This window comes from Pteronotus mesoamericanus, unplaced genomic scaffold (assembly GCF_021234165.1).
Source record: "Pteronotus mesoamericanus isolate MK-2021 breed Mesoamerican mustached bat unplaced genomic scaffold, CSHL_Meso_final contig_25, whole genome shotgun sequence".
Taxonomy (NCBI): Eukaryota; Metazoa; Chordata; class Mammalia; order Chiroptera; family Mormoopidae; genus Pteronotus; species Pteronotus mesoamericanus.
Genome location: NW_026555105.1, coordinates 17,704,252 through 17,722,491, shown reverse-complemented (window position 1 = coordinate 17,722,491; position 18,240 = coordinate 17,704,252). Strand labels below are relative to the sequence as shown.

At 45.9% G+C, this 18,240-nt stretch overlaps 1 protein-coding gene across 1 annotated transcript in view; it reads right to left on the bottom strand.

Annotated features, from left to right (window-relative positions):
* Positions 1 to 18,240, bottom strand: part of LOC129070924 (ubiquinol-cytochrome-c reductase complex assembly factor 1) — a 97,151-nt gene continuing 78,911 nt past the window's right edge. The window contains 3 exon segments of the mRNA XM_054574150.1: positions 1 to 1,503; positions 4,578 to 4,691; positions 11,481 to 11,558. Coding sequence (XP_054430125.1) covers positions 1,369 to 1,503; positions 4,578 to 4,691; positions 11,481 to 11,558 — 327 coding nt within the window. The 3' untranslated portion in view covers positions 1 to 1,368.

Genomic DNA, 18,240 nt, shown 5'->3' with positions numbered 1-18,240 from the left:
TTAGGTACACACAGTAAAGTTTATTTTGGTGCATGGTATACTTCACTCCATTAAAAATAAATTAATCAGCAAATTCCTGCCTGGCTCAGCTCTGGTTTATGTAAATAGTGCCCAGCTGTAATGAGTTACAAGGTGTTATTATCTCACACACACAGAGGAGGCTTCACTCTAGAGCTCCGCTCACAACAAAAGCATCTTAAATAAACTCAGAGAAGGCGGTTTGATTTGTAATGTTTTCATAGAAGTGGGATATACCTCACCCATATAGAGTTTCTTTATATGACTCATTTTATAGCAAGTTAAATGAAGGAAGTTTGATGGGGGGGAAGGAGGGGCAGTATGGTTCCCCGCCCCCTTTCTTCAATTTAAAGAAAATCCCCCAAGAGATGACCCATATTCAGGGGGAGGAGGGGACAGGTCCTCAAGTGCTCAGACCAAGGAGCTCTGCAGCACATGCTCCAGAAGTCAGGCACAGAAAGCTGGGCACAGGGCTGGGTCCTGCGATGGTACAACAAAGCCAGGAAGAATGTTCTCCTCTATTCCCTTCTATTTCATATGAGGGGGAACTAAGGAGTAAAGACAGCATGTTCCTCACCTGGTTCACTGGAGAGTGACAAAGGGAACTTTGTTCTGAAGGCCTCTTTCCAAATGACTTGGGAGATAAGCTCTTGGCCATCAGGGGCCTCTGGGGCCCCAGAGCACCGGGCCTGGCAGGCCGTGGCTTGGCCAGAACAGTGACATCTCCATGAACTGGAGGCACATGCAGCAGCAGAGACCCTCCCGACCCTCTCTCTCCTGTCTCTGAGCTGGGGGGTTCTCCTCAGCTTATAGCAACCTCCACCTTAGATAGGTTTCTAAAAGCCTCTGGAATAAAGGAGAATCATGGGACAGTTAATGCTGTTTCTTTTAATGGCCAACTCAACCCCACAGCTCTAAGCCAGGGGACAGAACATGGTTACCCATCTTGACGCAGCAGCATTACAAACTGCTCCTAGGCCACAGTGGGCCCTTGGGGAGGGTGCCCCCTTTCTAACAGCCCATCCTCTTCTGCAGCCTTTGGGAAAAGCTGTCAATCACAAGGTTGCTAGAGGGGCAATGGGGAATGCGTGTGCTGGAGAAGTCTTGCTCAGGGTTTCTTTTGAGGGAGAGGACACCCCAGAAGAGCTTCTCCCAGTACCATACCCTACCAGATCAGATTCCTGGGTACACTAAGAGGAAAATTGACACAAATGGGGCAAGATATTTGACAGAAGCTGTTCTTAGGTCAGTTCAGGCCACTTTCTGCAGGGTCCTGGGCCAAACAGGCAGCACCTCTCTCCTGGTGGTTCTTCAAAGCCAGCCGGCCAGGTGCTCAGAGGGACCAGCCCATCAGAGACCCTCGTCATTATAAACGGGGGAATGGGGCTTCAGGACGCTCTGAGGATCCTTCTCCACTAGAGGGCGCCAGCTCACCTCCCCTGTCAGCAGCAGATCCTCACCATTCATCGAGTCCAGGTACTGAATCTGCAAAGGGGTGGGCAGGAAACAGAGGAAAGGTTCAGGGCAGGATAGATGTGAGATCACTAAGGAACTAGGTTTGCAAAGGAGAGGAAGAGGGCGCTTGAGGGAACTTCTGACCATCCCAGCTCTCAGGCCAAGGGCGGCCTCTGATCTCCCAGATTAGTTCACTTAAGGAGGTTTGGAGAAACGAATGCCTGGGAAGCGACCTCGCTGGGAAGGCTAGGGAATTCCCCTTCACGCCCCCGAACAGACACACAGACACAGAAGCCTCAGCTTTCTGGACTGAAAGAACTTTGTAGGGAGGATGTATCAGGGAGACAAAGACAAGTCCTTGGGGGTTGGGGGTTGTGTGCGCACACGTGCGCCTTTTCAGAGTAGCAATGAATGGTACCCAAAGTGAGTCAATTCCCTTCTCTAAGTTCCCTAGACTGAGAAAGGAGATGTCTAGTCTGAGGAATGTGTACCTCACAGGACTTAGGACAAGATTAAATGATAGAATGCACACTGCTCGTCACTGAGACTTCCCTTCTTCTTTTTTAAACTATATATGTTTCCACTGTCCTGTAGCGGGTCCTGACCCCATAGTTAGTGGGCCCTAACTCTGGTCAGTGGACTCCAGCATCATCCCTCTAGGACGGCTGGGGCAGTTCATCCCCAGCCAGCTCTGTGGAGAGGGGCACCTGTGATGGAGAGCAGGAGGGGCTGCAGGGGAGCTGTGGTCAGGCAAGAAGCAGGTGACCTAAGGAGTGCTGAGTCTCAGGAGATGAGAGCAGCCTCCGGGAGGACTCCCCAGGCCCTTGCTAGTAAGGAGAGCAAAGAATGACAAATGCTTTGAAGTGGCCAGGCAAAAACTAGGGTGAGAGCAGGATCAGAGCAGGAATCAGCACTAGATTTAGGAGGATGAGACTCCATTTGGGGGCAAGAAGGCAACCGCGGGGATAAGGGGAGGGACAGGAGTCCAGAGGCCTCATCTCATGCCTTGGATCAGGGTCCCCAACCTCCGGGCCACAGGCAAGTACCTGACCGGGCCTGCTAGGAACCGAACCGCACAGCAGGAGGTGAGCTTGAATGTAATGTGCTTGGATCGTCCCCAAACCACCCCCCACCCCACCCCATGTCCATGGAAAAACTGTCTGCCACGAAGCCAGTCCCTGGTGCCAAAAAGATTGGGGACCACTGCCTTGGGTCATCTCCCTCTTCCAAGAATTCCTTCATTTCTGTTGTTTCACCTCAGCCTGCTGAACTTTGAACTGATTCCTAGTCTCTCATATTACCTCAGGTCTAGATTTCTACGTGTCCGGCTGTCCCCCAGGGCAAGGAGACTGACAGACATACTATCTTCCCACAAAGCCACTCCTCCTTCCAGTGACTCCATTTCTCTCCCTAAGGCCACCCTATGCCCATCTCCTGGGATGAAAATCTCAGCATAACCTGGCTGGCTCTTGGGGCCATCTACCATGGTGCACGACTAGTCTGCTCAGGCCTCAGCTTCCTGGTCTTCGCTGGTCCCCTCGGTCAGACTTAAGTCTCTCCTTTCTTTGTTCCTACCTGTATCACTTCACAAGCTGACTTATTCCAGGGGTAGCCTGTGCCTCATTGGTTTCCTTGCCAAACCAGGAGGCACCTCCTTGATGGCAGGACTGGGATTAATTAATCTCTGCTTTCCGAATAGAGTACCTGGCATAGTACGTGCTCAAAACGGTCAGTGACAGAGCTGGGTCCCCATCAAAGCTCCACACTTCCCTAAGAGCCCCATCACTGGGCAATATGGGACTTCTTAGAGGTACATTAGTGTGGCAGCCCCTTCCTTTAGGACCCTCAGAGAAGTCCCCGCTATGCCCTTGTCGTGGCCCGTGGTGTAACCCACCAGAGTAGATGGAAAAGTTGGGCTGGTCTCTCGGAAAACAGAGCATTTGCTTTGCCAATTGCTACTCCTGGCTGAGGGTAAGTCCAGTGAACAGTATGAGTTTCAGAATTCTGTGTGGGTGGGGCCCTCTGACCATAGTGCCTTCTCTCTGGCTCTGGCAGATTTGAAGAATGATCACACAGAAGTCCTGGTTTCAGGGGTTCTCTACCCTTTGGGCCTGAAAAGCCCAAGTGTGGCTTTTCCAGCAATCACCAAGATGGTCCTGTTGGCCATCTTCTTCTCCTCAAGAGCTGTGGCCTGGCCTTCCTTTTTCTGGCTGTTGGAGGCTTGAAGGCCATGGACACAGGTGAACAAGAGAATGATTGTGGGGCAAGGCCCCTCCAACTCCAGGGGCTGGGCCCAGGAAGCAGAGTCGTGACTCAGGGGACAGCCTGAGCTGATGAGCTGTCTGGAGCAGCTGAGGCCTCTGGCTGCTACATGAATCACCAGCTTGGGGTTGCAGGCCAGCTGTGCAGGTGGCTCACTGGGAGACCCTGGAAAAGCCTCTAGGTTCCTCCTCCCTGCTACTCAGCTCACTCATCTATAAAGTAAGGATTTCCCATCAATACAAGATCGGGGGCAGAGAGATCAAGGAGTGAATTCTCCATGGAGCTTTCTCCTAGAAACTTGGGTGTCAGGGAGCCCTGGAGAGCCAGGCAGTGAGGAATGAAGTTGGGGGGGACCCTATCTGACTATGCAAACTAGGGAGAAGCTTGAGGGATGTCTACAGAATGCTTCCTGGAGCCTGGTTCTGCTGGAAATCAGGCCCAGGAAACATAAATCCTGGAGCTCAAAGTGGTACAGAAGTGGGGCTGCAGTGTACCCCATGCCCATACTTTACAGGACTATGTGTGCCAGGGTCTAGCACAGTACTTGGCATGCAGAAGATAATAAAACATGCAGTGAATGAACAACTAAAAGTTTCTGAAAGCAGGGGACTACTCGGTGCCTTTTCTTCTATTCCCTTCCCCAGAGCCTGGCCTAACTCATGGTGGATACACAGAAAGGGCTCTTCACTGGTGCCCACTGCTGACATGATATGGTCGGAATTCCCTCAGACCGGCCTCTGGGAACTCAGCCTCCCATGATCCTCTGGCAGTCCAGCATTGACAGACCTCAGGAAGGACCTGCTTTCCATGGGACTCTGGAGGAGAGGGGAATAGCTACTCACCTGTTTCCTCACATATTCCACCAACAGCTCAAGATGCCGAGGGTCTTCACATTTCTGGTTGAAGAATGTTCTCCAGAGGGCGGCAGCCAGCCCATGATCATCTGAAAGGAGCCCCTGGGACAGAGAGTACAACAACTGGTCTTCCAGGGAGTATGGAAGAGCCATGATACAAAAGCCAGGGATATTGTGAATATGCTAGTAACCACAGAATTGGCCCAGAAGCACATTACAGACACTGAGAAACAGGGAAGCTACATGGTAGAGCTGGAAGGAGTTTTCAGAGAGTATTTGGTCCAAACTCTTCATTTTTATACAGAGGAGAAACACGGAAACCAGAGGGGTAAGTGACTGGCTAAAGCTGATGCAGAGATGGGGCTCACGTCTGGCGGACCCTCCCAAACCACAGCTCCCTCTACTCAGCAGTGGTTCCACTGCGTCCACAAGGTGTGGGCTCAAAATAATGTGAAGGTATATTCTTTCCCCAGGAACAGAAGTGGGTGTGGACTGCACCTTCTCTCCTGGCCCAACGGCATATATCTGCAAGGCAGCTGGCCCTTTGGGGAAGGAAACTAGGCACGTCAGCTTCAATGCCACCCAGCTCTAGGACTGGCCATGGCTGGCCCAGCCTCTAAGTAGAGAAACAGGCTGTTCAGCAGGATTACCACGGGTCACAGAGGGGCTGCTCAGAGCCTACGTGTATGTGTGCCTGACATTGTCTCTCACCGCACAGAGGAGACCTCTGTTGGGAAGTCCAAATATCCCAGAGGCTAATCAGCAGCTGGGACATGGACCAGGGCCATTTTCTAGCCTGGACCTCTAAGGGAGGGCGGGGGAGGGTCTTGCTTCCTGGGGTAAGGGTGACTAAAGGAAAGGCCCTGAGAGGTTGCTCTGTCCAGGTGCCAAGGTAGTGTGTGGAACCAGACAAAGTACTGACCGGGAGTTAGAAAGCTGGATTAAGTCCTAGCTCTGTCATTGCCAAGCTCAGAGATGGTGGGCAATTCACTAAACCTAAGTCTCAAACTTCTCAGCCATAAAAGATGAAAATACTTACCCTTCTCACAGCATCCTTGAATCATAAACATAAGATGTAAAGATGTTTTGTTAAGTGTAATATGTTGCATACAAAGATTAGGAGCTCGTTTTGGCAGGCATCTGTGGATAATGGCTGAAACAACAGTGGGATCTGGGGATCAGACCACTTGCGTTCAAATGGCAGCTCTGTCAGTTGATGGCTATGTAGCCTTTTAAAAGCTACTGGCCCTTCCTGAGCCTCAGTTTCTCATTGGTTAAACAAGCCAGTGATACCTATTCCACAGAGATGTTGAGAGAATTATAAGATCATGGCCATGATGCCCTGGCTGGTTGGGTGGCCCAGTGGATTGAGCACTGGTCTGCGAGCCAAAAGGCTGCCAGTTTGATTCCCAGTCAGGGCACATGCCTGGGTTGCCGGCCAGGTCCCCAGTTGGGGGCATATGAGAGGCAACTATTCGACGTTTATCTCACACATGGATGTTTCTCTCCTCCTCTTTCTCCCTCCCTGTGCCTCTCCCTAAAAATTACATAAAATCTTTTTTAAAAAAAGGAAAAAAAGAAGAGGTCATGGCCATGAATTGACCCTGTAAGTGGTAAATCATTACACAAAGACCCAAGACCATTTATTTGACATATGTTGCGGGCTGACCCTCCAGGACATTGTAGTGTATGAGGTCTGGCTTCAGGTCTGCTGCCAGGAAAAGCCATGTCCAGAAATAGTCCACCTATTCCAAACGCCCCTGCTAAACACCCCTACAATCCCATCACTTAAGAGACTATCCTGGCACAATGGCTGAATGAGGAAAACCAGCTTCTTCCGGTAGAAGGGGACAGGGGCCAAGGACAAGCTCAGGCACATCACCGTTTTCCAAGCCATTTGCTCACACAACAGCCTGCCTATGTCTGAAGCGCCCTGGGCACATGCCGGAGTGCTGCTGGCAGCAACCCACCGGCACTACACGGGAAGGAGCAGGAGTGCGAGTGGGTGTTATGAGGACTTGGAGAATGAGCACAGAGCACAAGACAGCAAGCGCCTGGGAGCCATGGCCTGCTGCAAACAGGCAGCCTTGGCAGTGGGTGAGATGGCTGCAAAGGGGTGAACTCATAATCAGTTCCTGGTTGTCAAAAGGAAAAGGATGTCTCAAGACTCAAATTAACAGGGATAACAAGCTTGACAGTTCCAGAGTTCCTTCTCACACCTGGTTTCTAATGACTATGGTTGCCAAGAACAGATATCATTGTCCCCATTTGAAAGAGAAGTACACTGAGGTTTAGAGGTTATCTAGCTAATTGGTGGTGGAACTGGAACCAGAATACACTGGTGAGGTCAGGGGCCAGTGCCTGACTAGCTCTAGTAGGATGCAATACCTGGCACAGGGCGGAAGGGCAATAAAAGCGGTTAAATAAATCTACAAACCCAGCCAGCCTTCGTTCCGCCACGCTGCTACTAAGTCAGTGAAAACATGGGAGACTGGTCTGTGAGAGTGTAAATTTCAAACCAAGGGTTCAGGAAAAAAGGGTGACTTGGGACCAAAAATTAAGTTGCATAGCAGTTTTCCCACAATTTACTAGGGGGCCTACTTATTTTCTCTCCGTTAGAAAAAAGCATCCTTCAGGAAATGAAGATACCTAGGTATAGAGTAACCAAGAGAAAGCCAAAGGGACTGTCCTGGCACTAGAGGGCTCTGGCGATAATTAAGGGTTTAGAGTAGCAGTCTCAGTGAAGACTGATTTGACACCAAGATATGCTTAGCATGATGCTAGGAACACAATCAGAGCAATATGGTCTCAGCTCATAGGCAGCCTGCAATTTAGTTGAAGGGACAAAGCCAGTGCGCATCCAACAGGCTTAAATCCTGGAGAATGAGCAAATGTTGACCTGCATAAGGAGACTTGGAGGTGTAAATACTCTGCTCATGGCCGGCTCCCCATTCTTGAGCCTTAGCTTCTGTAACTTTTCAGAGACCTTCCCACGCTAAGTACATTCCCCATTACTCTCTCGCTGGAGTCTATTTGTAATTAGATACATATTTGTTTACTTGCTTACTGCTTATCTTCTCATTCGAAGGTAATGGGGAGATAGTAAATAAGTGGGAAAGAACCAGACCATGTTTGTTTTTTATTCACCAATACATTCCCAGTGCATCATACATGGTAGACACTTAATAGCTGTTAAGTTGATAGATGGATGGATATTGAAATGCAGAGTAAAAGACAGAGACCTAGAGAGGTCAGGGACAGCTTTGTGAAGAAGGGGGGCCTTTAGCAGTGGAGACTATGTGGAGAACTATAGGTCATTCTAAGCATGAGAGAATAATTTTAGCTGACTAAACATTTATGGAGGGGATGCCCACAAGGTGCCAGGCCTTGAACCAGGCCCACAGGGCCAAAGCGGACAGGCTCAGCCACTGCCCTCTAAACCCAGCTGTCCAGGAGAGCCTTCATCAGGCACAGCACATCTGCAGGGCAGTGAGGCAACTGGCCCCACATCAGCAGAACCTGGGAGACAAATGTGGATAGAACATTTCACAATGGGGATGGTTTGCAAAGGCCTGAAGTTCCTTTGGACTGAACGTAGTGGGCAAACAGGAAGGTTCCAAAAGTGTCCAGGGTAGGGGCACAATCCAAGCAAGAGCCTAGGGACAGGGTACACCAGTACAATACCTCCCAGATGAAATTACTCTCCTGATGGGACTGTTCTACAGCACTGCCGTCCGCTACAGTCGCCACCACCCACATAGATAATACTGCGTGCCTGACATGTAACTAGCGCAACCGAGGAACTAAATTTATTATTTTATTTTAATGAATTTAAACCAAAGTAACCACATGTGGCTAGTACTGGACAGCACAACTCTAGAACATTCTGACTCCCAGTATGGTCTGCAGAGTTTCTGCATGCATATCACTCATAGCTTGTTAGCAATGCAGAATCTCAGGCCGTACCCCAGACTTGCTGAGTCACAATCTGAATTTTATCTGCACATTAAAATTTAAGAAAAACTGCTCTAGAATTACATATTAAAATTACCCAGGGGACTTTTACAACTATAGATACCTACCTATACCAGTTAAATCAGAACTTTTGGGGAATAGGGCCCAAATATTGGTATTTATAAAAAGTGTCCCAGGTGATTAGTATATTTCTTAAACTTTCCCACTCTTAAGAGTTACCTAGGGTATTTGTTGAAATACCAGGCCCCACTCCTATTAAACTGGAATCTTCAAAGAGGTTCTCAAGAATCAATTATTTTTTTAAATTTTATTTATTTATTTTTAGAGGGAGGGGAAAGGAAGGAAGAGAGAGAGGGAGAGAAACATCAATATGAGAGAGAAACATTGATCAGTTGCCTCTCGTACATGTCCTGACCAGGGATGGAACCTGCAACTCAGGCATGTGCCTAGACTGGAAATGTAACTGGGTGGTGACCTTTTGCTTTGCTGAATGACACCCAACCAACTGAGCCACACCAGTCAGGGCAAGAATCAAATTTAAAAAGCACCCCAGGTGCCTCGACTGCGTGGTTCACTTGGCTGGAGCATCACCCCTTACACTAACAAGGTTGTGGGTTCGATCCCTGGTAGGCGTGTGTACAGGAAGCAACCAAGTGATGATTCTCTCTCGCATCAATGTTCTTCTCTTTCTTCCTCCTTCCCTCCCTTTCCTCTCTCTCTAAAATCAATAAAACATATCCTTGGGTGAGGATTAAAAAAAAAAAAGCATTCCAGTTAACTCCTGTGATCAGGCATGATCGTAAGATGGCTCTTTTCCAGGATGGCCTGGGATAGGGGACAGAGAAGAGAAACAATTCAGGATATCTTTATTAATACTGGTGAAAGGAATCAACTGAGTCACCCGACATAAAGACTTCAAACAAATGCTAATAGAGATTTCTATGTCTTCAATTCTAAGCTTCATTCTATTTTTTAAAAGATTTTATTTATTTATTTCCAGGGAGAGGGGAAGGGAGGGAGAAAGAGAGGGAGAGAAACATCAATGTGTGATTGCCTCTCGTGGGACCTGCAACCCATGCACGTCCCATGACTAGGAATTGAACTGGCAACCCTCTGGTTTGCAGGTCAGCCCTCAGTCCACTGAGCCACACCAACTAGGGCTAAGTTTCATTATTTTATATACTGTAAGGCTCTGAAATCAGAATATATCTCATTTAGCAACTAATGTGTAGATTCAAGCAGTGTTTCTCAACTCCCATTCCACTCCCAGAAAGTTCATCTTACATTAATGGTGCGTGTGGTATGAAATCTAAATTGCTCATATAACTGAGGCTATCTGGTGGATTGGGAATCAGGAAACCTCAATCTTAACTATGCCCTATGACCCTAAGCAAGTCATTTAACTTAATTTTTTGTAAGCTTATCTCCTGGCTTTAACTATTATCTTTAGGTTGTAGCATTTCCTCCAGCCTGAATTCTAGTTTCTTACTTTCACACTTTCATGCATTTCCTCCCTTCCTTCCTCTTCACCTACCCCATGCCAGGCACCATGTTAGCCAATAGAAACACAAACATAGTAGATACTGCCACTACTCAGAAGAAATCCCCACCCAGCCAGGATGACAATTAACACTAACGTAGTCAGGGCTGGGGAGTCCAGGGAGGGCATGATGAGCTGGGCCTGGGGAAGTTCTGGGACCGTTTCCCAGAAGGGGCGATGCTTACATTAAATCTGGAGGTAACCACAAAGTGAACATAAAAGCACATGGTTTATTAAAAAAGATGAGGTATGATGAATCCTGGTGGTGTGCATTCAGGTATTCATTATACCATTCTTTTAACTTTTCTATGTGTTTGAAATTTCCATAATAACTGTTAGGGGAAAAAAGATGAGACAGATGCTACAACATGGATGAACCTTGAAGACATTATGCTAAGTGAAATAAGCCAGACACCAAAGGACAAAAACTGTATGATTCCACTTACATGAGGTATTTAGAGCAGTCAGCATTACAGAGACAGAAAGCAGAATAGTGGTTTCCAGAGGCCGGGCCGGGGGGGTGGTGAGCTGCGGGGGGTGCTGGGGGGAATGGGAGAACAGTGTTTCATGGGTTCAGAGTTTCAGTTTGGGAAGATGGAAAAAGTTCTGGATATGGATGGTCGTGACTGTTGCTCAATAATGTTAACGTACTTAATGTGACTAAAATGTACATTGAAAAATGGTTATATGTTTATGTTATGTATATTTTATAATAAAAAAATTGAGAGATCTAAATGGTCTGATGTGGAGGAATGCCCAGATATACTGTTCGGTGAAAAAAGCAAGTTGCAGGACAGTGTGTATAGTGTGAGTCCAATTTGCATAAAGAAAATAAATACGTGGTGCTTGTGTGTGCCCAGATGATGTCTGGGAGGACACCTAATCGCCTGTTAAGAAAGTTTTCCCCTGGGGCAGGCAAGTAGGCAGGCTAGGAAAGGGGCCTTCTATTTTCTACCCCAAACATTTATGTATAGTCTTATGAATTTTTTAAATGAGGCTGTATTGCTTTTATAATTAAAGACAAAAAAGTGTGTAATTGGTCTGGCAGATGGTGCTATTTACATGTATTCATCTTCCTCTCTCCGGGGGCACCTGGGGCTGAGAGTGACTGATTTGCCTTAGTTCCTTCACCCAGCTCCCCATAGGCACTCAACAAATGCTGACTAGTAGAATGATCTGCCCGTGTTATATAGTGTTCTCTTTTCCAACCACAGGCAGCCTAGGGCACATTCATTCTCGTTGCCTGTGAAGATGAAGTAAACACTGAGACGTAAGGGCAGGTTGTGACAGTCACTGAAGTTTCCCTCAGAGACTCTCATCACAAGCCTTTGTTGGGGGAAGCCACTGTCTGCCTAAGGCTTCACAAATGATCTTACCTCATCATATCCCAAGATTGCTGCATAGAAACTATTTGTCATAACCATCATGTTCTTCTTCAGGATATAGGGATTAACCTACAAGAAACAAAATCGCAAAAACACAAGTGTGAAAGAAAGGAACAAACCAAAAAGTAGGATCTTTGGTTTTAGCTGTCAAACACTCTTAGAACAAAGAGAGAGGGTGGCCTAACAGGTCACACTGCCAGTTCACCCCATTTCCCTGATCTGTCAGGATTTTCGCCAGTCGATGGTTTCTTTTAGGTTTTGATGCCACATGACACAAAGCAACAACTCAGTTTATTGAAGCTACTATGGCAGGTTTTGTGCTAGATCCTACAAAGTAGAAGAAACAGTTTCTTGACTGAAGGAGCACACAGTCTAGTACTGGAAAACAGGCATGTAAAAACTACAGTTGACCCTTGAACAATATGGGTTTGAACTGTGTAGGTCCACCTGTACACACTTTTTTCCAGTAAGTACCTGTACTGTTTTCCACCCACAGCTGGGAGTCCGCGGATGATGAGGGCCAACTGTACGTATTGATCTACACCCCTTACATAGGGGACTTGAACATCAACGGATTTTGGTATCCGCAGAGGGTCCTAGAACCAATCCCCCATGGATACCAAGGACAGTTAAGTTTTGGGAAGGTCAAAAGTTATACATGGACTTTCAGCTGTGCAGGGGTTCAGTGTCAGATTGTTAAGGGTCAACTGTAATTATTCTGCAATGTGTTACCTCAAATTTTATTCCAAAAGTGGTGACCCATAAATGAATTTTGATATGCATGATCTCTGCTTGGGGGACTGGGGAAGACTTCTCTAGGAGGTAACATTGAAGTGGACCTTGGAGGAGGAGTCGTCTGACAGAAGAGAGCAAGGGGGGGAGGAGGTGGCGTTCTAGACAGGGGGGAAAAGGTGTGCAAAGGTGCAAAGGCAGGTAAGAACATTTAGGGAGTGAGGGATGTTAGAGAGGGGTGAATGGTAAGATATGTTGGGTCTAGGTTAGGAAATGTCCTAAGGATCATTAGAAAGAGCTTGTTGTGGTAAAGGGACAGAAGGAAGTGACAGATGTGGGGACAGAAGGGAGAGGGTCAGGACTCTGAGATGCTGAGGAGAAAGGGGGGACTCGGAGAATGGCCAGGAGGGCCTTCAGAACCCAGAGTGAAGTTCACTGAAAACCTTCAACAGGGTAAAACTTTGACCTCCAGACCTCAAGATACATGCTCAAGGGCAGGATCCAGGTTTCATTCTGCTCTGGAATCCCAGCAGAAAGCCTGGTGTAATGTGTAATACACAGTGGGACTCATTAAATATTTAAGCTGACAGGTTTTAGAAACAACCAAAACTCATGTGGAACTTAATGTGGAGAGTAAGATTCCTCCTTAACAACCCTGACCTTGACCATGATCACCACCATCTCTTCCATTTACTGAGTACTGGTTAAGGGCCAGCTGCTTCATGGACATCATCTCCTCTAATTGTCATGAGAACTCAGAGAGGTAGATGTGCTAGAGTCATGCTTTTATAGAGAAAGAAAACTGAGTCTCAGACAGGCAAAGGGACTTGCCCTAGGTCCCATCACAAATTAGTGATAAAGCTGAGAAATAGCATCTGGGCCAGTCTGATTCCAAAGCCCATGTGCCCTTCATTCTATCAGGTTTCTGTCTTCAGGAGGATAATTTTACTTTGGATCATAAATCAATCACTGAGTGATTTAATCTTGTGGTTTATAACTGGTCTCTAAAGAAGGACAAAGAAAAATAGTGAAGGATTTAGTCAGAAAACCTGGGTTCAAGTAATTAATTCTGCTATATAAATAGGATGTAATCTTGGGTAAATCAAGTAACCTCTGAGTCTATTTCCTTGTCTTTTAAATGTCTTAGATACAGGGCTGGTATGAAGAGCAAATGAATTAGCATGCATTCATTAATTCAACAATGTATGCTGAAAGGTTTAGTAAGTTATGAAGTGCTCTGTAAAATCAAGGAATTATTGGTTTGTTTTCATAAAACGAAATTCAGTTCTAATACTTAATAGTCATGTTTAATTTTCAAAAAGGAAAATAGAACTGTGAAGCTCAAGACTGGAAAATGTAAGACGGGGAGCAGGCTGGTAGTACAATCCATGACCTTTCTACCCTACCTTCAACACAGGCCAAATGAGCCATCCATCCTTTGTGTTTCCAGAGCTCTCTGTCCACACTTCTCCCCCTTGGTGCATAACATGGTTTAGAGTTGCTTATGTACCTGTCTCTCCCACTAGTCCATGAACTACTTAAAGGTCATAAGGAACTCTGTCTGATTATCTCAGCGCCCCCAGCACCCAGTCCAGGGCCCGGCCCCGAGCAGGGTTTAAGACTGGCATGCTGATGACTGAATCCTTACAAGGGCCTGACTGCCATGCACAGCATGTTCTATCCAGTGGTACCCATCTGTTTGTTTCCTTTTTTTGCTGCTGAGTACCTTGCATGTTTCTGAAATTTCAGAAACACATACTGCCAAACTTCTACTGCCTCATCTACTAGAATGGGCTAAAGTGAAAAGAGTCAAGACACAAGCCAGAGCTAGATTGGATTCTTTCTGTAATGTGAGGATGGGACTACTACTCAGACCTGCTGGTATCGACTTTGGAGCTCTCCCTACTCCCATACTAGTTGTTTTCCTAATTGTACAAAAAAGAACCAGAGCCATAAACGGACAATGTCAGAGATGTCAGGCAGGAGCATCTCTGAGAGGTAAACAGTCACTGAATCTGCTCCCAGAGCTGGTTCATGTGTTGTATCAAACCAGTAGGCTCTGGAGCTGGGAGGGCCCTCAGAAATCACCTGGCTCAAGCCCTTTGAGGAAATGGTAAGCTGAGACCCAAAAAGGAGAAAACACTTAACCAAGGACTCATATCAAGTTAGCGTTAGAGCCAGGATTAGAACCTGATTTCTGGACGAGTGCTTTTTCCTGTGTCACCATCTGCAGGGCACTTCCAGAGATCAACACATTAATCTGCAAACCTCAGTTCTTGCTTTCCAGCAAGGCCTGTTTACACATGAACACACTCTCTCCTCTTGGGATGCACCTGCATTCAGGCTAGCTATTACCCAGCAGGAGTGGAGAGCAGGAGTGGAATTCCTCATTAGCAAGGCTCTTCTACCTCTTTGTCCTATATCCTAACTCCAGTGACCTGGAAGCTACCTCTCCCCTTCACCTCTAGCTAAGAAATGGCAAGCTGCCCCAGCTAGAAATGGTTTTCAGATATCATCACCCAGGCTGGATTAGATCATGAAAAGGGCCCTTCCTGGAAGAGGGTGGAAGCTCGATCAGTGCAGACACATGATATGCAGGCAACAGGTGAGAGTAAGTGAGAACAGCTTCCTAACTACTGGACTCACCCCACTGGGCCCTTCTCGCCAGCCCAACAGCCAAGGGGAGCTGGATATTCCCTCTAGCGAACCTCTGTTGGGGTTTTATTCTCTCACTCGGCTCTTGTTTACTGGTGTGCAGGCCCTGTGTCCCCACGGCCAGATCATTCTATATGGAGCACCCTGTCCATGAACACACAGACGGAGAAACTCCTCCCAGATTGCACTGGGCTGTTTTCTTGTCAAACGCTTATCCTTTCCATAATGCTTTACTTTTTCTTTTTTTCTTCATAATGCTTTGCTTTTTATAAAAACCCATACATACAGCACCACCACAAGGAAAAGGTTCCTTTTATATCTGTTACTCATATTTTCCCATTTATTTAAGCTATTAAAATTCATGCAGATATTTTATAAGCCATCAGGATTTGGTGACTGGTATTACTGAATGTTTAATAATAAACTAAACAGAAGAAATCAGAGGGTTAAATGATGACTGCAATTCCTGTAATGACTTAATTAAATTTTTATTGAGTACATAAACTATGATGTCATTTCTAGCCAACCATGGGTGTGCTTTCCCAGCATGTCACAGGGTGGGAGCACGCAATAGGAGGCTAGGCTAAATGAGCAGCAAGTCTCAGCTGAAATGGGGAGGGGAGCAAGGCTCATGTAACGCACTCAATAAATTATCCGTTCATTTTTAAACAAAGTCCATGAGTTATAATATATTTGCCATGCACTTTTTATGACATAATAAAAATGTTACCTTAAGGATTACTTAACACATACTACAAATGTTATAGCAGAGGCAGGCACAAGGGGCAAAGAAAACAAACATGAGCAGGCCAGAGACGGGTCCTGGAGTTTACGTCCCGGGGGAAGAGCATAGTATATTAAAAAGGGAATGCAAAGAAGGGAGGGGGGTGCAAGAGTTCAGGGTCACTAATCAGCAGATTAATGAATGAGACAACCAACAGGGAGCACGAGTAAAGCAATAATGAATCTTCCAAGGCACATGTTTAATTAGTGTAGTATTCTTGAGGAGGAATATTAGCTTTAAAGAGATGCCAGTTCATTTGAGGCCAATTCACTGCCCTCTTTCCCCTTTTTGCTGTTGCTGCTCTTAAAAGACGTTTATGTGACTGCTTAACAGAGAAACCTGATTATGTAGATGGGGGGACTAATGGAAGGTCAAATTTAAACTCCTCTATCAGCTCTGAGAGGTTCTCTGTGATCTGTTCTTGGTAGTTTTTCCTGCCTCACCTCCTCCCACCTCTGCCCTTTTATCTCCTTTTTCAGTCAGAGTAAATAAACTATGAGCAATTTCCACAAACATGTCAGGTGCTCTTACAGCTCTTCAGCATGCTGCTGCTGGGAATCCTTCTCCTTTCTTTACCCACTGGGGTGCTCACTCCTTATTCTCTAAGACTCACCTTACAAATTATCTCTTCTACAAAGCCACCTCTCTCCCTAGTCTGCAAGTGCCACAAAAGTGATTTGAATCCAGAAACAGGTCCCATAATTCACTGTTTATCATGTGTCAAGAAATACGCTAAGGGCTTTATATATGTGAGCTCATTTAATCCTTCCCAACAACTCTCTGAGATGGGTACTGTTACTATCCCCACTTTAGGGAAAAGAAAACAGGTTTAGAAAGGTTAAAGGTTACACAGCCAGGAAATAGTTGGTCAAGATTAGAATACACGGCAATCTGACACCATAAATAACAATGTGGCTGCCCCTTCATGTGCTTTACACCTCGGGTTGTCTGTAGAGGCAGGGCTAAGAAGTGCTAATATGGTCTTGGATAAACACAACTCCATGAATCCCAATTCCAATGGTGGGTAGAGATGAGCCAGCAGATGGGTCATCAGTGGCTAGCTGCTAATACATCAGATATCTCTAGTATAGCTAAGTCCCACTTCTGGAAAAACTTGGGGGGAAACAGTGTAATGATGGTGTGGGAGGGGAGAACAGAAGAAGGTTGGTATGAACAACACAAGAACTGATGGGCATGAAGGTGAGAATAAGATTTAAGGTTACTAACTTGAGGCAAAGTTGCTAATAGTAGAATGAATGAATGATAAAAGATGGCTTGGTTGCTGACTGAAGCATAAGGAATATATCAAATTCATCATAAAGTTAAAATGCAGTGCAAAGATTGCAGGTCAGGTTTCGTTGTCTTTCTAGTAGCCAGAAATGCCATCAGCAATGCTTTGCAGCATCAACACCACGGGCCATCATTGCATTGGCAATACGGTATGTGCACTGAACATCATCCAATCTAAATTTAATGTAAGAAATTAACTCAGTGTGCAATGTTATGTGAGATACACAGAAACAGGTGAGAACAGAAAGAGAAAAAGGACATAGAGAGGCCAAATACACATGTGTGCACGTAATGCACTCACTTGTTTTATGACTGAGGATCTTTTAGCAATGATGACAAAATGCAACAAATAAAACTAGCTGTCAGTGTGTGGGTGTGAATGTGGGAATGTGTGTATTAGAGGTGCTACATGATCAGCAGACAAATGCAGAACCAGAAGCCTTAATTTCTGAATGGTCACAAAGTATAGGAGTCCTTTCCTTGGTTTAGAAAAGACACAATCAAGAGATGGCTGTCCTTGAAAATGACAGTCATTTACCCACTTGACAAGGCATTCACACACATCAGTAAGTCCATAATCACCTTGAAAAGAAGCTGACAAGTAAGGTACATTAAGGTCCTGAGAAGATCAAACTATCACACCGATTTAATTTTCTTCTATACCAGGACATAGGGATAAGAGGAAGATAGCTATCATCTCTCATTTCTGATGTTTTTTATTGTATCCCATATGACAAGATTCATGCATACATACTCCATTTAGAGGGGTCGATTCAGGCTTGAAAGAGCGCTATTTTAACAGTAGCCCTGAGGGCACAAAGTCCTAAAGGAAACAGTTCTGAGGGCCTCCACTGAGAATCTGTACTGATAATTGTGATGGTGGTAGTAAAAATGGGCATACATTGAATTTGATTTGATAGGATGTATATGATCTTCTGCCTCACAGTCATACCCTGTAATCCAGGAACTTACAGACTAACTGCTACTTTTGCCTCAATTCTATGAACAAGCAAAAGAGGCAAAAATGTTGAGACTTACCCCAAAGTCACACTCTGCTTTTGACAGTGCTGGGACTTCTACCTCAGACAGCCAGGCCCTAAATCTAATGTACTCTCTATACTGTCACACTTTTCTTCTTCTGATGAGTCAGATCAGAAATGGACAGTCACACAAGCAAAAGGCTAAAATTGCTAATTTCAGTACTTTGGAAAACGAGTAAAAATCTGAATCGTTGAAAAATTATCCTAGAAACAAGATGTGATTCAACAAGGTAAGTGCACAGTAGCATAC